This window comes from Macrobrachium nipponense, chromosome 29 (assembly GCF_015104395.2).
Source record: "Macrobrachium nipponense isolate FS-2020 chromosome 29, ASM1510439v2, whole genome shotgun sequence".
Lineage (NCBI taxonomy): Eukaryota > Metazoa > Arthropoda > Malacostraca > Decapoda > Palaemonidae > Macrobrachium > Macrobrachium nipponense.
This window is the reverse complement of record NC_061092.1, coordinates 35,748,536-35,775,884: the sequence shown is the minus strand read 5'-3', so window position 1 is coordinate 35,775,884 and position 27,349 is coordinate 35,748,536. Positions and strand designations below refer to the sequence as shown.

At 37.7% G+C, this 27,349-nt stretch overlaps 1 protein-coding gene across 6 annotated transcripts in view; it reads left to right on the top strand.

Annotated features, from left to right (window-relative positions):
- Positions 1 to 11,532, top strand: part of LOC135206241 (uncharacterized) — a 76,505-nt gene extending 64,973 nt beyond the window's left edge. For 3 of the 6 annotated variants that reach the window (XM_064237617.1, XM_064237618.1, XM_064237619.1), the window contains 3 exons: positions 4,949 to 7,467; positions 10,001 to 10,099; positions 11,269 to 11,532. In XM_064237617.1, coding sequence (XP_064093687.1) covers positions 4,969 to 7,467; positions 10,001 to 10,099; positions 11,269 to 11,460 — 2,790 coding nt within the window. In that variant the 5' untranslated portion in view covers positions 4,949 to 4,968 and the 3' untranslated portion in view covers positions 11,461 to 11,532. The remainder of the gene's footprint in view (positions 1 to 4,948; positions 7,468 to 10,000; positions 10,100 to 11,268) is intronic. The other 3 variants (XM_064237615.1, XM_064237616.1, XM_064237620.1) reach the window with 2 other exon arrangements.
- Positions 11,533 to 27,349: the final 15,817 nt, after the last annotated feature.

The following is a 27,349-nucleotide window of genomic DNA, read 5'->3' as shown; positions in this document are numbered from 1 at the left end:
TAGAGAACTCGGTATTAAATGATAACTGTGGCTTAATTTCTGAGGGTGTGTAAGTGTGGTAACTGTGTCACTTACACATGTGTGACTTTAGTTTGCCGATTATGGCAAACGTAAAATGTCCTTAGAAAAAAAAATAGAAAATGCAAAAGGTTGACGGTCGCCAGAAAAAAAATATAAAACACAAAACCTTATAAAAATAAACAAAAATTAAAAATGTAAACTATGCCCTCACAAAGGAAAAAAATAAACAAAACCTTTAAAATAATAATAAAAATGCAAAAAGGGAGTGTATATCCTCCAAAATAAAAAAAATAAATTAAGAAAATAAAAAAAGGTCGCAATCGTGTAAGTGACGAAATTCACACACGCAAATTAAGCCACAAATAACGTCTAATATCGAGGTGTCTATACCTTGGGAATAACTCTCACCAAAGGGAAATTATAAATTGTGCTTCCCCCAGCACTTGAATAAATTCCCCTTGGGTGAAATAAATTCCCAAGGAATAGAGACCTCGATATTAAACGTTATTTGTGGCTTAATTTGCGTGTGTGATTTTAGTCACTGACACACTTGCGACCTTTTTTATTATTTAGGATATACATTCCACCTTTTGCATTTTTATTATTTTTTAAAGGTTTTGTTTATTTTTTTTGTGAGGATATACAGTCCACATTTTTCATTCATTTTTGTTTAATTTTTAAAGGTTTTGTATTTATTTTTTTTTTGTGACGGCATACAATCCACCTTTTATATTTTTTTCAAGTTTTTGTTTTATTTATTCACTATTATTTTTTTGGTGGGCACATACAATCCATCCTTTTCCATTTTTTATATATTTTTAGGACATTTTACGTGTACCATAATCGGCAGACTAAAGTTACACGTGTATAAGTGACAAAATTTCTACACACACACACACACAAACACACTCAGAAATTAAGCCACAGTTATAATTTAATACAGAGATCTCAACCCCCCAAGGAATAACTTGCACCCAGAGGGAATTGATCAAGTGCTGAGGGGAGCACCTGATTATAATACGATTCCCTCTGAGTGAAAGTCACTCCCAGGGTAGAGGGACTTCGATATTAAATGAAGCCTGTGGTTTAATTTGGGTGCGTGTCAATTTTGTCACTGATGGCAAGCAATTGGTCACTATGCAGGAAAATGGCCACATTTGCACGCTTGACTGCAATTTGGCCATATTAAGGTATGTCCAAAAATGGCCTGAATGGTACGGCTGGGTGTGTTTTGGAAGTCAAAAGGACTTTGACTTTAGGGCACCCCTGCAATATGGCCGAATTGCAAGTGACCAATTGACCAATTGCTTGCCATTAGTCTGCGTTATTTTCAGTTTGAAGGAAAAGTCCATTTGACCTCCAAAAAATACTCAAAGGAAGCCTATTACCATTTGGGCCATTTTTGGGCACCCCTGTAATGTGGCCGAATTGCAATAAATCTTGAAAATGTGGCCATTCACATACACGCAAATTAAGCCACAAATAACGTCTAATATCGAGGTCTCTATTCCTTGGGAATTTATTTCACCTAAAGGAAATTTAACTAAGTGCTGAGGGAAGCACTTTAGTAATTGTATTAATGCACAGAACACTCGTGTAAGTGATGAAGTGATAAAGTTGATATATATACATATATATATATATATATATATATATATATATATATATATATCTATATACATACATACATACATACATACATATATACATACATATATATATATACATACATACATACATAAATATATATATGTATATACATACATACATACATATATATATACACACGTACACACAATTCATTTTTGTGTAGCATCGATAGTCCGCAGATGAAGAACTTGCCATCGTCCACTCCGCGGTCAGACAGCGTCTCTCACCACCGTCCCCACATAAGTATACAGAATGAGGAAGTTGCTAGCCCCAGTACCTTACCTACCTTGTCGACACCCTACATCAGTCGACTAACCACTGGGTACATGTTTCACTGTTTTGGGTCTAAAGGAGCACAATAGCTTTCTCTGGAAACGGCCGCAAGGGCGTTCCAGTCCATATGATCGATTTCAGGCCTTCATGGCGTTCTGTAAGAAAAATATAATTTTGCAAAAAACAGAGTGAATTCTTTATTGTTAATACTCAGTCACAAAGCTAAGGAAATAAGTAAATAAATGAGTAAATAAACGTAAGGAAATCAGTAAAAGTAAGGAGATAGATGAATAGATAAGTACACGTTGTGCCTTCCAACGCACTCCAGCCGGTTGATTGGCGTTGAACGATCATATCCTTCATTCCGCGGCCGTTCAACTCATCCATTGCTATGCTGCCGCTAGGGGAAAAAATCTATCAGGATTGTCTCGTGTTTTATCAATATAAGATTCAACGGACTACTTTACCCCCATCTATCTTGCTTCGCTTTGAGTATTGTTTTCAATCTATGTTTATTTTTTTATTACTATTGATTATCTTTGTTTCATAAAGAGAAACTATAGATACAAGTTGCTTTTCATATAGTACGCCCTGAAGAAATGTTCAATATTATTATTGATATATTATAATTGTAGCTGTAAGACGTTTCAGGAATACGACCCACTAATGAGGACTTTTTTTTTTAAACGCCTATACTACAACCCACTAATGAGTACTTTGCCCCGTAAGAGATTAATGCCGTCAGTGCACCTCACGTGGTTCGCTGTAGGCATTATGTAAGAGTCTCTACAGCGTCCCTTCGGCCCCTAGCTGCAGCCTGTTTCATTCTTTGTACTGTACCTACGTTCATATTCTTTTCCATTTGACTGTCCACCGTTTCTAACAATGGTTTCATAGTGCAACGGCGAGGTTCCCCTCCTGTTATACCTTTCAAATCTTTTCACTGTCATTTTTCCCTTTCAGCGCTGAATGAGCACAGAGGTCCCAGCGCTTGGCCTTTGGCCTAAATTCAATATTCTATTCTAATGAGTATTTTGTTGTTGTTGTAAAACGCTTCAAGAATACAACCCGCCAGTGAGTACTTGCCACTTTGAACAATAGTCTGAATTGAAAAGACGCGTGTGGGAGTTTCTGAGTCCCTGCTCAGCTCCCATCTTCAACATATTTTTCTGTACACATTTGCGCATTTTAATATCTCCATCATTATTGTTATTATTATATTATTATTTTGATTAAAGTCCATTTACTTATTGAGCCCATATCAGAACACATGTAGATTTAATTGCACACTAGAAGAAAGAAATACATATCCAATTACACATAACAAGTAGAAAATATATATATTCAGTTACACGTAAGCAGAAGGAAATATGTATTCAATTCGCATAACAAGAAGGAAATATGTATTCAATTACACATAATAAGGAAATAGAAGGTAGAAATATAGACGCAACTGCTTCCATGATGATGCCGTATGTGATCTTTCTGTTTTGAAGATAGCGAAAGGAAAAACAACGAATATACACAGCCAGCTAACATTGCATAGCGGACAGTGCCACTGGCTTTTGTCGCAACAGATGTTTGTGTTGGCAGACGATAACCTGGGGGCTTGGTCTCTGTTGCATTGGCCTATATTTCTACAATTCGGCGGCTCAGTTCCTGAGCCTGTAGCTGAGGGACGCTGAAGATGAATAATAATAATAATAATAATAATAATAATAATAATAATAATAATAATAATAATAATAATAATAATAATAATAATAATAATAATATAATAATCAGCATTCTCTCTTGTGCCATTCGATACTGAGAGCTTCAAAATAATAATAATAATAATAATAATAATAATAATAATAATAATAATAATAATAATAATAATAATATATCTTGGAGGAAGGCAATCTTTCAAACATATTCTGTTAAAAAGAATGGCCGTGTGTACCGATTTAATTTTATATGATAACTTTCCTATCGTTCTTATTAATCGCTTTTCTGGCTCAGCAATATTCATATTGGTCAATATTTATATTGGCATTTAACAGAAAAGATGCAGCAATGTTTTATTTATTTATTTAAAGAAAGCTTTCCCGCTTCCTTTCTATTAAACAACAATGTGAATATTGTCCAGTTATTTAAATAATATTGCTGAGCCGGAAAAGCGCTTAAGAAGAAGAATAGAGGGGTTATCAATGAAATTAATTCGCTAAACACAACCATTCTTTTAAACAGAATAACAATAATAATATAATCATTGTGCAATACATAGTTTTTATGCTTCAGGCACTCTCCTGCAATACTGAATTATTAAACCCTTGGTCCAGCGACTCCTTTAACAGAGAAATCTGTGAAAATCACAAGTTAGAGATTTTTTTTACTGCATAGGGACAGGTTTTTTTTTGTTAGACAGAATTCTTTTCAAAGAGCAGTTTGATTTCTCCAAAAGTGGGAAATGATTTTTATGCTATTGTTGGAAGATTTCCTGTTTGGACATCTTCCCTATATTGCATTGCAGCATTAGCACCTTTAGTACTTGTAAGATAGATTTATTAAAGATAGTCAGTGAGTATGTATGCTAACTCCCAAAAGCTTCTCACCTATGTAAGGCTTGGGTAAGCAAGGCAGTGGCTATTGACGAGTTAGTAAGTAGATCTATATATGCTCCCCTAAAATCCTCATCCCGAGCTCACAGGGGCAGTGAGATCTTGATCCCCAGGTATTTGTGTGCGCTCCATGTTTTGCAGAACATTTATTGTTGTTACTGTTAAGCTGTCTTTGTGTATTTGCTATTTCTTGTTTTTTCACATAGAAATTCTAGTCTCTGTATAAGCTCTGTTTGTAGGTTCATTTCATATGAGTGCTTTCTAATTCTGAAATATAATAATAATAAGTACTTGATTTTGAAGCAATGTTTATTTCGATATTGTCAACTACCTACATTATTTAGTATAAGCAAGTAGATTCTTTCGCAATGAAGAATTATAATTTGATTATTTGTCCACAGGTCATTGATTCTTCTCCAAGATGGAGGTGGAGTCTCGTGTCAGCGTCCAGGCTATGAGAGGGAAGTTTGAGCAGACGCCAGAGGCCATAAAGCTATGTTCGCGCACGCCCGCATCCAAAACGACCACAACCCCAGGAAGAGCGAGGGCTTCCTCTCTGATCATCAGTGAAAAAGACAGGAGTTTTCATAATGGTGTGACAGGAGAAAGACTAGCGAATTCTGTCGACAAAGAGAATGAATGTTTTAGTAAAACGAGGAAACATTCTCCAAACGGTAGTGTTTCAAAGACAAAGTCTATCTTCTCAGATATTGTATCTCCCATGCTATCAGGGTCAAAAGTCACCAAGGCTCTGTCACCCAAGAAACTTTCAGTAGACAACATTAAGAGCAGGAAAATAAGTTCTGAGAAATCTGAAGTGTCTGAAGACTCGCTGAAAGTAACACCCAGCAGGAAGGTTTCCGATAATTTCACCAGTGACTCAAAGCCTAGTGTTGTCAGGCGAATTCCAGTTTTTAAGTCATTCAATGGGGGAATAGGTCCTGAAGAAAAGACTATTAAAACTGAGACCGCAGAAAGGGTAGTGGATAGCCCTAGCAGGAGAGAAAAATTTCTAGGCCATATCCGCTCAAGATCTCATGGGAATGTTATGATCAGCAGAGATCCGAGTATTGAAAGAAATGAAAGCTTATCAAATAATGCAGGAAATAGTGTTAAACCTGAAAATGGGAGGGTAAATTTTTTTGATAGAATGAGTCGACAGAAAAGTAGTGACAATCTTTATGGTCACAGAGACCCAAAAAGCTCATCTCCTTTTGAAGGAAAGCAAAAAATTGTGGCGAATGTTGTTAAGAATATGAAAAATAAAGAAAAACCCAAGGTGCTCAGAAAATTCAGCTTCTCGTCAAAGCATGACAAGGAAATTAAGACGAAGAAAGAAAAAGTCTCCTCAGATAAAGAGCATGATAAGCAAAATGCACGTGTGGATCCTTGTACTGCAAAGATGGAAGCTATAGCAAAATTGCCAGTAAATGAGAAACTATCCTCTGTTACAGGCTTTCCTGTTGGAGGGTCAGGTACCGTATCAATGGCAAAAGCTGTTGCTGACATTGCTTTAGTTAAGAGTTCTACGCGGTCATCCGATTCTGGTAGCAATGCCGCTTTAGTAAAAGAATCTTCAAGGTCACCAGAAACTAAAAACAGAGGGGAACCTACACCTGAAGAAACTAGTCCACCTGCTCGTCCACCAAGACGGCGATCTGCAACTGCAGGCTTGATATTTCACAAAAAGGGTATTGCTCCGTCACCACCTGGTCCTCCAGTCTTGCAGGATTCGGGTAAAAACACTACCTCGCCAGAAGATTATAGCCAAGATATGTCCGTCATTCCAACATCATCCTTCGATAATGAGGGAAGAAGAAGTCACATTTCTGTAGGTTTACATAAATCCATGGATCCATTGTTATCACCTCAGTCATCAGATGTTTCACTGGAAAATTCACCAGCCAGTGGTTCTGTAAGGTCCCCTCTGCTAAAGAAACAAAAATCAAAGTCCAGCATTACTGTTGATAAGTTACACTCCGAAGACTACAGTCTCTGTGATGAACTAGACGGCAAAGGCTGTTTTACCAAACCTCCAAGTGGTAAGAGGCCAGAAAATGTAGAGCATCTAGAAACTGATTCTTTGCCCATGGGGCCTCCCCCTAGAAAGCCCCCTAGAACTTTTGCCTATGATATATATAAGAGTAGTAAAGAGAACAGATGTGAAGATGTAACACCAAATGAAAATGGGGACTGTAATGAAAAACTGGAAATGCCAAGTCCATCAGCTGCTCCAGTATATGCAGTTCCACTGAAGAAGAAGAAATCAGAAAACAAACTGACCCCAAAGCCTCCAGTCAGAAGCAACAGTGACTTATCAAAAAGGGATCTGATTAAGCCATCTGTTGCCCCAAAGCCTCCTCATATAATTAACAAAGTCAAGCGAACATCTGTGGTTGATCCTCTTTCTTGCAATGAGAAAGGTGAAGAAGCAGCCATGACATCTGAGTTCCAGCGTCAGGCTCATATCCGATACAGTCTGCGCAGACCCAAAAAGCCCCCGCCTGCTCCTCCTCCAAACTCAGAGTCAGAAGGCAGCATTCTGAATGATGCACTTGGTAACTCAGGGGACACCAGGGGCTTGGCCAAAAGTTACGCAGGACTCAACGGTAACTGTGATTTTTCAGACGACGACTGCGTATCTGGCAGTAGTCCTCACTTACCTAATGACAGCAGAAGCAGCCCAACAAATTCCATGGACATGACTGCTAGTTCGAGATGTTCGCCAGATTCTGTATACAGCGACGGAGATGCCAATCCTCCCACCATTCGAATAACTTCTCGATCATCTTATAACTTACATGTCCCTGGAGGTTATAACAACAATGAGCCATTGTCACTCGGCCACTGCCCGACAGACACTTCTGAACTTACAGGCCTATACCGCAAAAGAAGTATGAGTGATGAAACACTTTATAAGGTAAGAATATTACTTTGTATTCACTCGTGCCTCCCTTTCTTTAGTACTGATTAAAGTAAAATAGGGTGTTCTGGAGTAATCACTCTCTCTCTCTCTCTCTCTCTCTCTCTCTCTCTCTCTCTCTCTCTCTCTCTCATATGCTTTCGTCCCCAAAGTCATCACTGCCTCTTCATTTTCTTATACAGAAGATACCTTTGTCTTCACTTTGTTATGCACGTAGAATTATTTCCTTTCTTTCGTTTTGGGGGTACTCTTACACATGTCCTCCAGTAAAAATGCTCCATCATAATTAGTATAAAAGCTCTTGTTAGTTACTTTTGTCTAAAGGGACTTCATATCTCATACTTTTTTAATCAAAAGGCATACTGTTATATATCTTTGTGAGCAATTATGACAGAAAAGATTTAATCTCCTGATAAATTTTTGTTGTAAGACTATAGGAGGACCAAATAGTATCTTTATTACTATATCATCTTTGACTTTCTAAAGAAAGATGGGCGTCTTCCTTATTTCTTTCATTATTTAAATCTGTAGTTGAAAACATTAATGGATATAATAAGTTCCAATGGAAGGGAAAATCAACTTGCAGAGAGAGACAAGTTACATGAAAAGTTGCCAAATAAATATGAGGGAGTAGAAAATGACACCAGTACAATGAATTCCGAAGACATCAGTAAAAAGCAGGAATTAGTTTTCACCTAACTTAAACATTTGAAGGTCAGAAGATTCCACAACTTCACTGAGCAAACTATTCTACGTTATAGACATAGCCAAAGTAAAAATCCTAGCAACCTGGGTAGTATTAAATGTGATACTAGAAAATGCAAGCAGCCTAGTATTGCGAGGAAAAACAGCCAAGTTAGGTAAAGAAGAGTGCAGAGGATGTTTGTGCTGTATTACATTTTATGCACCAAACATAACGAACTCACTTTACGTCTATACCACAGGTCAACCCCAAGAGTTAGCAAAGACAGTTGACAAACTGTCTGTCTGTTGGAGAAGACAGTTAGTACCAAAAGACCACGCCGGGGAACAGTACTCCAAACAAGAGGAAACACTTAGATAAAGTAGCTTAGTCATGAAACATTCGAAAACATTTCTACGAGATACCAGCTTTTTGAGAAACAGAGGAAGTAATATTAAGCACTTGATTCTCAAAAGTAAATTTCTTGTCAAAAGTTACAACTGAAATCTTAAGAGCAACGTTAAACCAGTACCATTTAAGTGTCAATCAGGATGGAAAGACAAGAATGTTTTAGATCGACTGATTATCATACTTTGCCCCCAAAGCCTACTCCACTATTGAATTCGTCCCAGATATGTATTCAAGGATTCTGCAACCACAGACCCAGGATCGTTCACTTATGCAACCTATTTGTTCTCCAGACCTTGCCACATGTCACTAGTATAGGCAATGAATAGCAAAGATCCAAGAACACTACCTTGAGGAATACCTGAAATGACATTACTAAAGCCACTATACTGGCCCTTAATAGAAATACATTAAGAATAGTATTAATAAAAGATCCACCAATTCCCAATACCCTTAAGCTTGTAGGTAAATGCTTTGTAACTAACACTCAAAGGCTGTACTAAAATCTAAACCAACCATGCTTGCCTTTGCTCCCTCATCAAGAACACTGCAAGACGGTAGTATTGACAAGATTGCATCACAAGCACCAAGCCCTTTTCGAAACCCAAACTGTGATGCTGATAGCTTTACCTACAACACACCTGCAAAGGTGTTTAGAGAACAGATTCTCAATAACGTTAGATAAAGCAGGGGTAATTGAAACCAGCATATACTCGTATTCTGATGAGCATGAGGATGGGCTTAGTCCTTTACGTGATAGAGCAGTGTTGCCCTTTCTCCAGACAAAAGAAAAATTTGCAAGTTCAGCTAACTTTTTGAAAATAGTAGTGTTCTTAGGAGCAACGAAATAAGCAGTCTTTAAAGAAAAAAGATGGAACATATCCCAGTAAGATCTACGAGTATACCGCCATAATTATCAGTCCCCAGAAGCAAAGTTTTGACTTCTCTTGATCCGGAGGCCATGAACAGACTCAGGTTATGGAAAGCATGACTGAGGCAACACCAGAACTCACCACACTGTTTGCTCACAGAGACTTGAGCCAAAAGTCCTGCCTTCTGTTTAGAACAATGAACAGCAGTTCTATAAGTTCCTACAAGGGGAAGCATACTAGAATCAACTCAAAAGAGTGAGAACTTAGGGTAGACCACCACTTATGGTCATCACTACTGAAAAGCAGTATCTTCACACCCTCATTATAAGCTCTCTCATCTTTTTCATAGACTAATGCAGTTCTAGGTATCAGAGGACGGACTTCATATTTGAATGTATTTCTGATTAAAAGACCAGTAACTTCATCCAGCACTGTCGTAACACGTCAGGTTAAGAGACTTCCTATTGCCCATCTTTCACCACTCGTAGAAACAGACTTCACATCTCAATGTATCTCTTTTTAATCTCATGTTTATTATATGATGAATAACGTCTCCCTCTTTTGCCAGGGATCCAAATACGGAGAGGAGCCTATATATGCCATGCCTATCTTCACAAACAGCAAAGGTACCCGTGGACATCACAGACAACGAGAACTCCACTACATGGTGAGTTGTCTTGAGACAATGATCGAGACCACATACAAATTGGGAGTATGGGAGCGGGTTGGGGGTTGTGTGTTACATTCAGATATACGTACTTTCCTTTACAGCACCTATTTATTCATCATAAACTGTTGTTTATTTATTTCCCTATTAGTTTATTTGATTATATGAGCTTTTCGGTTTTACACTTACTTTCATCTTTTCTTGTGCCTTGTCTTGTTAAAACACAGGGACATTTTATTCCCTGGAACCTTTATAAGAGTGTAACCACATTGTGAACAGTGATGATAATGATAACAGAGTAATGATGATAATAAAATTGCGGCAGTATATCGATATATCAAAACTACTCGATTCACAGTAATATAATAAAAGTTTTCCTTGGTGTCCATGAATATTGTTGCTATGGCTTATGTAAGTTCTTAAATGTTTAAAACGTGTTAAATATATTGTTTTTATTCAATTTTATTTGTCTCTAGGTATATTACATATTAGTTTTTCCCTGCGGCATTTTTTTAACCTGTCATGCTGATCAGGCCATACGGTTCCTTTAATACCTGCTTTAATACTTATGGTAATACAAAGGATTAGCTTTGCAGGTTCTAAATATACAGTTGCTAACTGCATTCATAAGTAGCCTTCCAGGTTTGGAATATACCAAGTAGCTATTTTGTGTTTGTTATGAGACAACTACATAATCCTTGGTAACTCGGGTAATAAAGGAGTTTTGTAACGTCACAATATCCTCACTACTATTTACATTTGTTGATGAGTATGAAACTAAATCCTCATATAATTTGGGTAATACAGAACATTAATATACCAACTATATTTTTTGTGTCTGTTGCTTTATAAGAAACACAAACTTTATTAACTTTTGTAATTGTAGAAGACTCACAGGGTTTACTATATCAAGTACATTTTGCATCAATTAACAGACAAACAGAATAATCCTAATTAATTAAGGAAGTTTTAGGAGTCTCACAGGTTCATAGTATACGATCGTTTATCCTTTGCATCAATAAATAGGTAGCATAATCCTTACTTTTAACCGGGTGAAGGATTAATATCTCACAGCCCAACCCCCCCACAAACCACTACTTCAGCAACTGCACTAAGCGCCGACTAACCTAGACGCATTTTCCTTTTCTTTCCATTCGTTCCATTCTTAGTGTTCCGTCCTTTTCACGGATGAGGGAGCAGACGGAGGCCGAGATGGATGCCGGAGGAACGGGAGAGACGGGGAGACGGGTGACGGAACAGCCTGCAAGGCGAAGTCGAGTATCATCTCCGTGTGGAAGAGAGAGTTCCGCCAGAGTTGCAGGCAGATGCAGAACAAAATCAAGAAGACGGTCAACAGATGATGATTCGGCTGCTGGAAACGTTTCTTGAACGTTTGATATATATATATATATATATATATATATATATATATATATATATATATATATATATATATACACGTGTTTTTTATATTCCATCGTCAGTTTGATAAGAAAAAACGTTATGCGATGTGTTTGACGATTTTTAAATATAATATTTAATTGAAATCGACATAGTCGTGTTATTGATGTCTGTTTTATTGGCAGTTTGAATATATATATATATATTATATATTAATATATATATATATATATATATATATATTATATATATATATATACATATATTATATATATAGATATATATATATATATTATCTATCTATATAATATATTATATATAATATATCAATATATTCATACAGCCAGGAGAAGGGTGAAAAGAAATTACTTAAACCAACCGCGCTTTCATGTATTTCTACACCTCATCAGGGTTCAGGTACAAGTGATTTCTTCTCACCCAGTGATTTGTTGAAAATAAATATATATATTATATATATATATATATAGAAATATTATATAGTATATATATGTATATATATATATATATATATATATATATATATATATATATATATATATATAGATATATATATGTATATATATATATATATATATATAATATGGCATTTCGACAATCTTTTATATATATTTTAAATTTTCCAAAACCTATAGGCAAATTTGAATGCAATTTGACAGTAGGAGATATATCTAATTGAGAAGTCGGCAAAATCATCTAAATTTATGAGTTTTTATGAGCAATTTGAAAACAAAAAATTATATACATTTCTTAATGGAAACTTTGTATAATTTTTTATGTATATGTATATTTCACTGGCTGGCAGTTACGTTGTATATATGTATTTATATTCCAATGGTAAATCGACAAGAAATGCGTGTACAATATATGCAAAAGATTTATGTACGTGTAATATACTGGAAAAATATTTATACACACGCATATTTAACTGGTAAACACTGTTATATATACAGTATAAACATGTATATTCCGTTGAAAGAAAGAAGAAATGGTGTTTTTTAGGATGGCACAAACCAGTACCACGAGTAGATAGGTTTTTTTTTTTTTTTTTTTTATTGAAATGACGCCAAACGAAATACTACCGCGCTTCGATGGGACGAAAATGCCTGACCACTTGTGACTCAGTGAATCAATGACAGAAACCTTGGGTAGGTAACTGCTGCAGACTGCAGACTCTGATTTAGTGCGCGTTCAGAGAGGTAGCGCATCGAACACGATTACAGACCAAAGTTATTGTTAGTGAATTTTATTTTAGCTTTGACCATATCCATGGCATTGGTAATAGAAGAGTACTGTAGTTGTACTTACAGTCAAGTTATTTACATGTATTTTCAGATAGACCTAGTCTGTAACAACAATCAGTCATTACTTAGGCTTAGAGTTAAGATGCGATTTGTAAAATTTGACCATTAATATATTCAGTTCTCTCATTAAATATTTTGGGATATATCATCATTGTTTTTTTGTACCATTCTTGCCTATATAAAGATGTTCATTTAAAATTAACTAACCATTCAATGTATTTTGCAGGATTTTCAGATGATACTCACTGTGTGTGCGTTTGTGAAAAGACCGAGACAGGAATAACTGCCCAATATAAGACCTAAATATGTCGTTTAAGAACAAATTGTCTTCATTCACGCCGAATGAATTAAGGATTGTGGGAAATTCCTTATTCTCAGAAACGGTCAAACATGGTTAGCCTACCCTCATACCTGTCTGGTAATTAAGAAGAAAAATAAAAACATTAATTCCCACAAGCCATCAGTCATCGCAAATGCAGTTCTGTATTTCTGTCGCTATTTGATCAATTAAAGTATCCCGTTGCTGAATAACCACTGGTTCCATGCAACGTAAAAACACCATACAAACAAACAAAGTACAGTCATTGTGCTGAAAGTTGGATAATTTTGTGATCATTTCCCAGATTTCCTTTAATTGCCTAATAAGTCAGTACTTACTGTCTTACAATATGTTTCTCCCTATGTTTGTATTTTGTCGAAGACGTTTGCATACACCATCTTCATGATTGAAGGGCTCATTCGTGCATCCATTCGCGTTGCAAGGATGCGCCCTAGCATGGTAGTTACGTAATTCAACGTCTGCGTCTCTGTGTTTTGATTTTGGAGTACCTGTTGCTCTTTGGGCCTAGTGGTCTCATCTCAGGTTCCCCTGATGTTCTTTATGGATTAAGACAGCCTTATGCCAGCAAGTACTCTTATTTTTGTCCCTACTGTTGGTTTCAATTTCCTTTCGAGGAGACGTTCCCGCACATTTTATTCTCTTGGCATTGTTTATTTTAGACTACATATTATAAACGAGACAATTAGTAAATCGTTTAATGTGATAACTGTTCTAGACTTCACATGGTAAATAGGTGACTATGGGTAAATCATTTTAATTGTTTTAACTATTTTAGACTCCGTCTAAAATCATTTTAATTTTGACAGGCATTTTAGACTGCATATTATAAATATAAGAACATTTTAATTGTGGCAACTTTATTGTAGACTGCATATTAAAAATATAAGAACAATTGGTCAATAATCTTTAATTGGGAGAACTCTAAATATCTTTGGAGGTGCCGTTACAGTTGCCATACCGCACTCGCTGACATATTAACCTTTCAACTCTAAACTTGAAATCACTCTGTTTCAGTTTAGCCTAGCTTGTAATTTGTGCGTGTCTCTCGGCCTTGCTGAAATATCTGATGTCTAATCCGGAAGACTTACGTGGTGGGGAACCAAGTCATTGTATGTAAGTACAAAGAATTCTGTTACCTTATCATCTGTTAGCCTTTCCAGGCACGCCCACGTTTGTTGGTCACCATTTAGGCTAGGTATCCTATTTGTCAAACCTAATGAGCCTATGAGGCTACAATTTAGTACATATCCTTAATTTTGAATTTGTCTTAGACAAATGCCTGTCAAGTTTTCACATCGTTTTAATTGGGGGGTCAGTTTTATTGAAGTGTGGGTACTGTATATTCAATGGTACCGTAGTTAATTCAAATGCCGTGGGTAGTTTATATATCCGCGGTATGCAGTTACAGCTAAGTACCCAGTCGATCTTAACCAAGCTGAGGCTAGCGCACGCAGCCAGAACAAATGAGCTTGCCAAGAATATTTCAATAGTACCTATGTGGATAAGGCGCGAAGTGCCGTTCCGCCACGTTCTTATGATAGCACACATTAACAAACTTTTCCCCTTAAAAATTCGCTGTCAGCTGATATTTTTTTCATTTGAAAATCGGCGGTCTGCGGATATTCACTCGCTCCAATGCCATTTTCCAATAGCCCTTATTTTGTTTCTTATTAGACTGCCCGATTAGACAAATCTACCCCTGATGGTGCTTAAAGGGACATTATTTCTTTTTAGGCCATCATAATTTCAAGGAACAACAGGCTAAATGATACCTAGACTAGGACAAATGAGCTGCACATCAGGAACAAGAACATTTGTGCCAAATTTTTTTTCCCTCTGCTTCCCCTGTGGAGTGTGTGATTTTCGCTGTTGATGTTTGGGTTAGCCTAGTGATTTTTTTGTATCCACAATACTAATAAAAATTTATAGGTCTTAGGTATTGTGTATATGTCCAAAAGAGTAGCAGTAGAACTCCACAAGCTGCAACCTTATCTGGGCCTAACGTGATGTAGGGGTGCAGTGTCTTCCTGGTCTGGAGTATTTAACCCCTTTGGATTTCAGGAATCCCAACTATAATAAAAAATGTAACAATTGAAAGTCAAGTAAATAAAACCTCGATCTGCCGTAAAATTATTGCTTAACTCAGTTTTTTATGTCAAAGGTACATCAGTGGTAGGTGGTTGTTCTGTGACAATTGTAAAGTAAGGGTAGGATTACAGTTTGCTGTGTGTTGGCTTCAGTATCCCCCCCCCACCTACAGCTACAATGCTTTGTGCCTTTTATCTATCTCCTTCACTCTCTTCATACCTGACTATCCAATTTCTTATGTTCCAGTTTTCACCCATAGTTAAGAACAAATCCTATGGGCCAACTCCTTAAGAGTCTAGAAATCTGGTTTTGTGGTTGTTTAGATGACTACATGTATAGTTCTTAGAATTATATTACTTATTTGTATAAATTCATTATGATAGTTTAAAAGCTTATTTTTATTTTAATACTATACCATCATGACATCTTGACAGCGTTCCATCATATATCTTGCCTAGACGACCTGTGACCTTATATATATATATATATATATATATATATATATATATATATATATATATATATATATGTGTGATGTGTGTGTGTGTGTGCTGGTGTGGTGTGTGTGTGTTATAAACCCTCTAAATATGCTTATACGTGATATTTTAAATTTTATCACCAAAAGTACATTTAGTCGTGAAAATGATATGCAAATACAGTAATTTGTGAATATTTCTCAGTGAAAAATACTGTGAATGGGTGAATTTTCTGAAAATATTGGGTATCTACAGTCCATAGAAAAATCTGCAAATAGGTGAGTCAGCGAACTGTGGGGTCAACTGTATACAGGCAGTCTCTGGTTATCGGCGAGCGGCACCATTACTCTATTATTGACACCATAAAACCAGATCGCCGATAACCGGGAGACTGCATGTATGAATATGTATGTGTATTAATAAATATGCTCTTATGTTTCTTCTAAGGTATATTGATTAAATACGAGATATCTTAAGGTAATGATTAAATAAATGATTTGAAACTCTCTGGCAAGAAAAAGCTCAGAAAGACGTAAACAGTTCCATAATTTATACTATACCACATTCGTAACAAAATCTACAGGTAGCACAAGCCCCCATTTATGGGGGAGGGGGGAAACAGTGATGGAGAGGGGGAAGTAGAAGCCAGAAGGGAATGGGGAAGTAGAAGGAGGAAAGTGATGGAAAAGAGAAAGGAAGGGGAGGTGGATGGAAGCCCCAAAAACCTCCAGAATTCCCAGTGTGCATTCAAACACAAACAAGATAGATTTCCAAAACACTTCTTGGACTTATATCTTATCTGGTACATTTTATATTGTGATAATATTGGTAATCTTCATTTTGAAAAGATATTTAACCTGGTTTTAATGTTGACAGCCATATAAGCGGTGGAAATTTTAATGTTTTTAAATATTATTGAGCAGTATAGGCCATTCAGTTTTTAATAAGGGAAGAGAGAAAATATTCTTAATAATTAGGAACAAGAGAAAACGTAAAAACCAGGAAGATTATTTGAAAGTGGAAGAAATAAAATCAAGAAGAAAAGATTACATGTAATGGAATTTCAGAGAGTGAATAAGAAATGGAAGTCTTTAATATGGCTGCGGATGATTAAAATTCACAGTTGGATTGTAATATAAAGATTGTAATATGTACTACATATACGAATAGAGTTAACTGAAATCTCAAAGATTGAGATGGTGTGGACATATGACAAGAATTGCTGAGAAGCAAAGTCATAAAAAATGTAGTTATGGAGGTAGCATGACAAATACTAGTAAGAAAGGCCAGAAAATCATGGAAAAGGGGCATACATGCAGACATAGCTAGACCACATGGATATACAAGCAGAAAGTGCCTAAAATAGAAGAGAGAGAAGACCATTTTCTAACACCAGTATGGGAAAATCTGACATAAAACAAAGATATTGACATTGTTATGGCTCTTGGACCAATTGAGAAAGTGATATTTGAAGATGCTCTGGAGTACCTAACAAAAAAGGAAAAGTTGAGAAGCTCTATGTCTGTTAAGAATAACACATATTCAATTAATTGAAGAATTTGGAGACTTGGTCAATGATGAGTTAACCACAATATATGAAAGCTGAATACGGGAAGGAATAGGACAAGAAATAAACAAAGGAAAGGGTTTGAAAGTAGTTACTGGCACAGCTCTGGAGATCTGGAAAATTTCACCTTAAGCCCTAAATATTTGAGTACTAAATTAATCTGCAATTTTTCTTTCTGTAATGAGTAAGAGCCCAGGATTCAGTTCAGTGTCTCCCAGAAGAATTAAAATTAACAACATGAAATCATTCAAAACTAATAAATACTTACCCTATAACAACAGTAATATTGTAAGGGTCAACAGAACCATAACAACAATGCTATCAACAACAACAGTACTATTTACATTACATATTCACAAAAATTCTGTTGAGAATACAAATAAACATGTCCATATGCCATTGAAAAAAGATCTGGAAGCAACTGGTCGACAAGGTGAGGCCGGCCCACACCTTGAAAGGCAAATGAAATCCACCAGGCTTGCCACAACAACTGGGGGAGGACAGTCAGGATGTCTTTAGAAATAAAACGCTCAGTAAGATTGCTGTAGATAGGTAAAGACGAAGGCACTTTCCTGATAATCCACCAGGCAACTTTTGCACTCTTATCAGCCTGTCTTACACACTTTTTGGAAAAACAGGAAAGTCAGTGAAAAAGAGGATAAATGCCTGATTGTACCCTTAAAGAGTTGACTGCCAAAGCTAAAGTCTCTCTTCTTAGGATAGATGAGAGACTTTACCCTTGGCAGGCAACTCTTTTAGGCAGGGACATCACACCCGGAAGTGAATGTTGCTAAGAAAAGCCACATTAACCTACTACCACTGAAGTACAGAAAAGCAACCTGTAAGATGCTAGAAATGTTACCAGAATTACGGGGACCCACAAGGCAGCTAAGGAAAAAATTGTCATGAAAAGGATGGTTGTGTTGATATTGTGTGAGTAATTTAGGAGTGAACTCAATACTATGTATTAAACATAGCAAAAGGCCTCACATAAAGTAGAGTAAGATGATGCCCATGCTTGGAATTGATAAAAAGGCAAACATGAGAGAGGTGAGGAGGATCAATGTTTCCATGGAAGGACAGTTATTGCAGGAAACAGAATATTTATGTAACCTTCAGGATTAGTTGAACTATTTACCTGGTATTGAGAGGACACAATTAAAAAAAAAAAAAGCAACAGTTAGAATGAAGTAGGTAGTGCCTCTTATTTCGAACCTAATCCGTTCCAGAAGGCTGTTCGAAGTACGATTTGTTCGAAATATGAGACAAATATCCCCATAAGAAATAAAGGGAATCAGGATAATGCGTTCCAGCCAACCCAAAAAGTCCCCCTTTTCACATTTTTTTCTATTATTAATGTGTTCAAAAGTTAAATCAAGAGTGTAAAGTAATGAAACAGTACGTTATATGAAGTAAAATTTTCTAAATTTTATTTTTTCTATGTACGATTTATGAACTGCTTGGTAAAAATGGCGCCGGCCGGCTGGGGGATGGAGGGAGGAGAGACGGGAACCCTCTTGAGCAAACCGAATTGATTGCAGTATGCAAAGGTTGATAACAAAATACATTCCATTCATATAAGGTACAAAGATAATTAAAGGAATCGATAGTGTGTGTTTGTGTCCGATTGTGTCTGAGAGAGAGAGAGTAATCAGGTGTTTACACTTGGTTCTCAAGTGCACGAAATAGATTAATTATGCCACAATACATCAACTTACGGTTGGCAAACGGCAGACTTTTAAAACAAACATGAGAATTTTACAAACAAATAAGTAATAAGTCAAGAATGCAAGAAAAGGAAAGAGAAATAAAATAACTTTTCGCAAGGCGGCCGTTTAAACAAACAATCGAAGGCATCCAGAAGCTGAAAGCGGCGCCAGTTTGTTTTTTACAGAGCTGAGTTACTTTTACAGTAGTAAAAATATCGTAAAAAGCAATTATCAGTAGATTGGTATTTTAGCGTAACAAAAATAAAAGTGATTTGGGCAGATCGAGTGTAAGTGAAAGAAATGGGGGAATAATAATCCCTGATCAGCCACTAAGTCAATGGTAAGCAGAGCCGTTCTCTCTCTCTCTCTCTCTCTCTCTCTCACCGAACACTGACTCGAGCAAGCGTTTTTTTTACCGTGTTGCATTTGTTTTCATGTTTTATTATTATGTTAAATTTATTGTGAAATATTTTTTATGTGAATTGGTACTGCTTTTACGTACATATTTTAGTAAAGATTTTACTGCCTCTTCTTCTCTCCTCAACAATACCACGACGCACGATAACTTAAAATCATTCATTCATTATTCCTAAAAAATATAAACGCTACCTCGCTCTACCTCAAGTTAACTGTGTATCACCGCAATGACGAATGATTTTGTTAATCAATTGTGCTAAGTTTTATTGTGAAAAGCTTTGTTCTTTCATTTACTATTTTGTTAATATTGCTCAACTCAAGGTCCAAAGAGTATAGGAGGTCTTGTCAGCGCTGACCCAAAATAATCTTCTGACAGGTCGAGAGCGTGACGTCAACTCAACCTCGCCATAGTCTACCACGAGGAAGGTCCTTTATTAATCCAATGGACAACAGCAAATACTATACGTGTTTGCGGATAGTTAAGCTTTTTAGAAATAATTCTCTTGACCATGGATTCATATTGCCGGATGGTACAGTTACCTCAAAGTGTTCCTTTACCCCGTCCTCTTCTGTTTCATGATAATGGTCTGGTAACACAGCAATGAAGCCTGTTTGTCTTGAAACGACGGATGTGCATGGTCGAGCTATTGATGCCAATGTTCATATTTTCTAATCACTACTGTAGACAATATGTTAATGATATACGAATAATAGTTCACATTACCAGTGAACAGAGTCGATATCAAACAAATAGAAAAATAGTATAGTAACAGAGCAATAAAAATAGCAATGGTAAAAATCATATTCAGTCCTTATTAACCATAATCGTCAACCTTTGTTCCATTCAGGTGTGGCTGTGTAGGCGCTTGCTATGATCCTACTTTTATTCATGGTAGATCATCATTAGGTTTCAATTTCAGAACGTTATTTGAATGGAAATGCGCTTTGGATTTACACAGTCCATCTATTTATAAAGTAGTGAAATTATAAACTGCAAATACCAAGACCTATTAATATAGTCTCATAAAGGCAACTATGATAGCCATGACAGGTTACGACATGGAAGGCTTTGGGAGAAAATTAAAGACTGCCAGATGTATAAAGGAACTAATGTATCCAGTGTGTTGTCACTCATACTTGTTTTTTATTCGAGCCACTTCTCACCAAAGTATTCCAGATGGAAATTTCCCTGGCCGGTATTTGACTCGAGTCATCCGATTAACCACCCTGATGGTCCTTATATACCAACCCAAGAGTGGATAAAAAGGAATAGTTTGCAGTCGATATGAGTTTTCATTTCAGTCTTTCGTCTCGTGGGATTCGTGAGTCGTGACTGGATTTCTTGTCGCTTCAGTCTCGAATTTGTCGACTATTTATGATCCCGTGGATTTGTCAGTACAATGAATTCAAGATACATTTTGCACTTTTTGCGTCCTTGTCCATTAATTTTATTTTTATTCTTAATAAAATTTTAATTGAAACTGATTTGATTAGTTTTTTGTTTGTGAAAATGAGCACCAAACTAATCTTGAAGGAAACACGTAGTTCATTTGGCTACATCCACTATAATTGTTATTCATTCTTTTTCATGTTTAACAAGCATGCATTGTTCCTGATTCCAGTAACTGGAGCTTTGTATTATCCTGACCCTTCCCTGATTAGAGCATCAGTGTCGATTTTTGCTTTCCTTGTCGTTAGGATCAAATTAAATGAGAGTCCGTTTAACCAACGGCTCCCCCACCCCGATTACTGATTCTCCAGCCGCCACCCGTCCCCGTCCCTTACCTATCCTCCAGTCCCACCCTCCCTCCATCCTCAGGTAGCCCTGCAACCTCCCATGTCACTCATCACGAGATGTGGTGTGGAAAAATCAGTAATCCTAAAATTTCAACGGTCACATGACCATTCTTTCCCCTCTTTTACAAAGCTCTGGAACTGCAGTTTAATAAGTTCTGTTTGCCTTTGCTTAAAAGTCAACCCTTGATATTCTAATATCTTGTTTCTTGTTCTTGATTTTTTTGGGAGAGGGTTTTGGTTTGGTCATAGCACCTAACTCATCCATTCTCCTCATGATTAGAAAGCAGTAGTATTTAGATCTAACAGAATTTAGTGTTGCCTTTGACGTGGTAGCCAAAAGGCTTTTATAAATGATTAACCTGTTATTAATTTTCTGAGTAAATTTTATTTGACTGGCATTTCACCAAGCTTAATTTTCCTTTTGAAGCAATGAAATCCATTACAACCTATTATATATGTTTATAAGATGCAGATAAAGCTTTCTGACAGCTCAGGATATAATTATGAGATGAAAGTGTTTTAGAAAGTAAAGCAACAGGATGCACAAACTTTTTGTTCCTTCTTTTGGTGCTTTTCCTGTCAATCATGAACATCTTAAGCAGGTCAACGCCAATCAAACCTACATATGAGAAGTGAAAGACGTTTTACATACACACACTGCACTGAAGGTAGTTTAGAGACCAAGAGGCTGGATTCTTCTGACCTTACCCTAGGCCTATGTCTGACATCGGAATGCCATGACTGAAACTGACATTAGTCTCTTTGTCTTCAGCCCTCGAAAATTTAGGCTGAGGCCACAATTTATTTAATGTATGTCATTGGTTTCAATACTGAAAGGCCAGATTCTTCTGACCTTGGCCTAGGCCTACATCTTGGGCAGGACATTCATTGAATGACTCATTAACTTAGTATAGAGTTCTATGTCCTTGATAATTTAATCTGAAGCCGCAATATATTTGATATGTTTTAATAGAGACTAAACACTGTTCTGCATTGAAGTCTCCAGGTATACAGATAACTACTTACTGAGGAGCAAGCAGCATTGAAGTCTCCAGAAATACAGACAACTACTTATCCCTTATTAGACAGGTAAATATATCATTATGCAGCTAATCAAGCTGGATAAACTTTGAGATGGGCCCAGTTTTTTTTTTTTTAAAACGAAAACAATGCATGCAATCGGAAAAGAGGAAGAATTAATGCCGCAAGGAAATAAATGGCTACTAAAAAACTTACCTAGGGAGTTAAGCCAATTGAAGTCTCCATATGACAACGTACTTATCCCGTATTAGACAGTAAATATATCTTATGCAGCTAGCAGCTGGAAAACTTAAGATGGGCCAGTTTACAAAACAATGCATGAATGGAAAGAGGAAGATATGCAGGAATATGGATAACTACTTACTAGGGAGTAGCATTGAAGTCTCCATGAATATTGATAACTATGTACTTATTGGAGGCAGCATTGAAGTCTCCATGAACATAGATAACTATTCATTGGAGAGAAGCATTGAAGTCTCAAGGAATATAGATCACTACTTATTGGAGAGAACCATTGAAGTCTCCAGGAATATGGATAAATACTTACTGGAGGCAGCATTGAAGTCTCCATGGATATGGATAACTACTTACTGGAGACAGCATTCAATTCTCCAGGGATATGGATAACTACTTACTGGAGGCAGCATTGAAGTCTCCAGGAACACAGATAACTACTTACTGGAGACAGCATTGGAGTCTCCAGGTATATAGATAACTACTTACTGGAGGCAGCATTGAAGTCACTAGGGATGTAGATAACTGCTTACTGGACGAAGCATTGGAGTCCCAAGGAATATGGATAACTAACTTACTGAAGGCAGCAATGGAGTCTCCAGGTCACAGATAACTACTTACTGGATTCAGCATTGAAGTCTCTAGGGATGTAGATAACTACTTAGTGGAGGAAGCATTGAAGTCTCCAGGAACACAGATAACTACTTACTAAAAGCAGCATTGGAGACACTGGGGATGTAGATAACTAGTCACTGGATGCAGCATTGAAGTTTCCAGGGATATAGATAACTTCTTACTGGAGGCAGCATTGGAGTCTCCAGGAATATGGATAACTACTTAATGGAGGCAGCATTGGAGTCTCCAGGGTTGTAGATAACTACTTACTGGAGGCAGCATTGGAGTCTCCAGGTCACAGATAAATACTTAGTGGAGACAGCATTGAAGTCTCCATTGATGTAGATAGCTACTTACTGGAGGCAGCATTGGAGTCTCCAGGTCACAGATAAATACTTAGTGGAGACAGCATTGAAGTCTCCAGGGATGTAGATAACTACTTTGTGGAGGGAGCATTGGAGTCTCCAGGTCACAGATAACTACTGAGTGGAGGGAGCATTGAAGTCTCCAGGACACAGATAACTACTTAGTGGAGACAGCATTGAAGTCTCCAGGGATGTAGATAACTACTTACTGGAGGCAGCATTGGACTCTCCAGGTCACAGATAACTACTTACTGGAGGCAGCATTGAAGTCTCCAGGGATGTAGATAACTACTTACTGGAGGTAGCATTGGAGTCTCTAGGTCACAGATAACCACTTTGTGGAGACAGCATTGAAGTCTCCAGGTCACAGATAACTACTTAGTGGAGGCAGCATTGAAGTCTCCGGGGATGTAGATAACTACTTACTGGAGGCAGCAATGGAGTCTCCAGGTCGCAGATAACTACTTAGTGGAGACAACATTGAGGTCTCCAGGGATGTAGATAACTACATACTGGAGGCAGCATTGGAGCCTCCAGGTCACTGATAACTACTTACTGGAGGGAGCATTAGAGTCTCCAGGTCACAGATAACTACTTACTGGAGGCAGCATTAGAGTCTCCAGGTCACAGATAACTACTTAGTGGAGGCAACATTGAAGTCTCCAGGTATGTAGATAGTTACTTACTGGAGGCAGCATTAGAGTCTCCAGGTCACAGATAACTACTTACTGGAGGCAGCATTAGAGTCCCCAGGTCACAGATAACTACTTAGTGGAGGCAGCATTGAAGTCTCCAGGGATGTAGATAACTACTTTGTGGAGGCAGCATTGAAGTCTCCAGGGATTTAGATAATTACTTACTGGAGGCAGCATTGGAGTCTCCAGGTCACAGATAACTACTTAGTGGAGGCAGCATTGAAGTCTCCAAGGATATAGATAACTACTTACTGGAGGCAGCATTGGAGTCTCCAGGTCACAGATAACTACTTAGTGGAGGCAGCATTGAAGTCTCCCAGGATATAAGATAAACTACTTACTTTGGAGGCCAGCATTAGTCTCCAGGTCACAGATAAAACAAAATACATAAGTGGAGGTCAAGCATTGAAGTCTCCAAGATATAGATAACTGCTTACTGGAGGCAGTTATTGGAGTAATCAGGTCACAGCAAAGGTACTACTGGAGGCAGCATTGAAGTCTCCAAGGATATAGATAACTACTTACTGGAGGCAGCATTAGAGTCTCCAGGTCACAGATAACTTCTCACTGGAGGCAGCATTAGAGTCTCCAGGTCACAGATAACTACTTAGTGGAGGCAGCATTGGAAGTTCCAGGGATTATATAATAACTTACTAAGGGAGGGGCATTGGGTCTCCAGGTCCACAGATAAATACTTAGTGGAGGCAGCATTGAAAAGGTCTCCAGGCCGATATAGAGAACTACTTACTGGAGGGAGGATTGGCGTCTCCAGGTCACAGATAACTACTTAGTGGAGCAGCATTGAAGTCTCCATGGATGTAGATAACGACTTAATGGAGGCAGCATTGGGTCTCTAGCGGTCCACAGATAACCACTTTGTGGAGGCAGCATGAAGTCTCCAGGTTCACAGAGAACTACTTTGTGGAAGCAGCTTGAAGTCTCCAAGGATATAGATAACTACTTACTGGAGGCAACATTGGAGTCTCCAGGTCACAGATAACTACTTATTGGAGGCAGCATTGGAGTCTCCCAGGATGTAGATAACTAATTAGTGGATGTAGCATTGAAGTCTTCAGGGATGTAGAGATGCCAGAAAACTTCCAATCAGGGATGTAGATAATTAATTACTGAAGGCAGCATTGGAGTCTCCAAGTCACAAAATAAATTACTTACTGGAGGCAGCATTGTAGTCTCCAGGTTACAAATAACTACTTAGTGGGGGAGGCATTGATTCTCCACGGTCACATATAACTACTTACTGGTAGGGAAAGCGGATTGAGTCTTTACAGGGATTGTTGATAAGGTTACTACTGGAGACAGCATTGCAGGGTCTCCGATTAAGATAACTACTTACTGGAGACAGCATTGAAGCTCCAGGGGATGTAGAATTTCCGGTTAACTTTCCTGGAGACAGCTCATTGAAGTCTCCATTGATGTAGATAGTTACTTACTGGAGGTAGCATTGGATCTCCAGACAGATAAAACTACTTACTGGAGACGCATTGATTCTCCAGGGATGTAGATAACTACTTACTGGAGCAGCCATTGAAGTCTCCAGGGATGTAGTAACTACTTACTGGATACGCATTGGAGTCTAAACAGGGTTTGTAGAATAATTAACTTACTGGAGACAGCATTGAAGCTCCAGGATGTAGATAACTACTTAATACTGGAGACAGCATTGAAAGTCTCCAGGGATAGATAACTACTTACTGGAGCAGCATTGAAGTTACAGGGATGTAGATAAACTACTGGAGGAACAGCATTGAAGTCTCCAGGGATGTGAATAACTACTGGAGGAAAGCATTAAGTCTCCCGGAGTAGATAACTATTACTGGAGGCAGGCATTGGAGTCTCCAGGTCCACAGATAACTACTTACTGGAGGCAGCATTGAAATCTCCGGGATGTGGGATAACCTACTTACTGGAGGCAGCATTGGAGTTTCTCCAGGGATGTAGATAACTACTTACTGGAGGCAGCATTGAAGTCTCCAGGGAATTGTAGATAACACTTACGGAGGGAAACATTGAAAGTCTCCAGATGTGAATAAACTACTTACTGGAGACAGCATTGAAGTCTCCAGGGATGTAGATAACTAACTTACTGGAGACAGCATTGAAGGCCTCCAGGGATGTAGATAACTAACTTACTGGGGAAAGCATTGAAGTCTCCCAGGGATGTAGATAACTACTTACTGGAGACAGCATTTGAAGTCTCTAGGGATGTAGATAACTACTTTAATGGAGACAGCATTGAAGTCTCCAGGATGTAGATAAATACTTACTGGAGACAGCATTGAAGTCTACCAGGGATGTAGATAACTTACTTACTGGCGAAACAGGCATTGACGTCTCCAGGGATGTAGATAATTAACTTATGGAGAAAAGCATGAAGTCCTCCAGGGATGTAAAGAAACTCCTTACTTGGAAGGCAGCATTGGAGTCTCCGGGCACAGATAAATACTTACTGGGAGGCAGCATGAAATCTTCCAGGGATGTGGAAGAACTACTTACTGGAGGCAGCATGGAGTCTCCAGGGATTGTAAGATAACTACCTTACTGGAGGCAGCATGAATTCTCCAGGGATGTAGATTAACTTAATTAATGGAGAAAGCATTGAAGTATCCAGGGATGGTAGATAAACACTTATGGAGACAAAAGCATTGGAAGTCTCCAAGGGATGTAAGATAAACTACTTACTGGAAGAAACAGCATTGAAGTCTCCAGGGATGGTAGATAAACTACTTACTGGAGAAAGCATGAAGCTCCAAGGGATGTAGATAACTCACTCTGGAGGACAGCATTGAAGCTCTGGGAGGTAGATAACTACTTACTGGAGACAGCGTTTGGAAGTCTCCCAGGGATGTTAGATAATTACTTACTGGAGGAAGCATTGAAGTCTCCAGGGATGTAGATAACTTACTTATGGAGGAAAGCATTGAGTCTCCAGGGGATTTGTTAAAGAGAACTACTTACCTGGAGGGACAGCATTGAAGTTCTCCAGGGATTAAAGATAATACTTACTTGGAGACAGCATGAAGGTTCACAGGGATGTAGATTAACTACTTACTGGGGAGAAAAGAATTGAAGTCCTCCAGGGAGGATGTAGATAAAATACTTCCTGGAGGCAGCAGGAGTTCTCCAGGTCACAGATAACTAGGTACTGGAGGCAGCATTGAAATC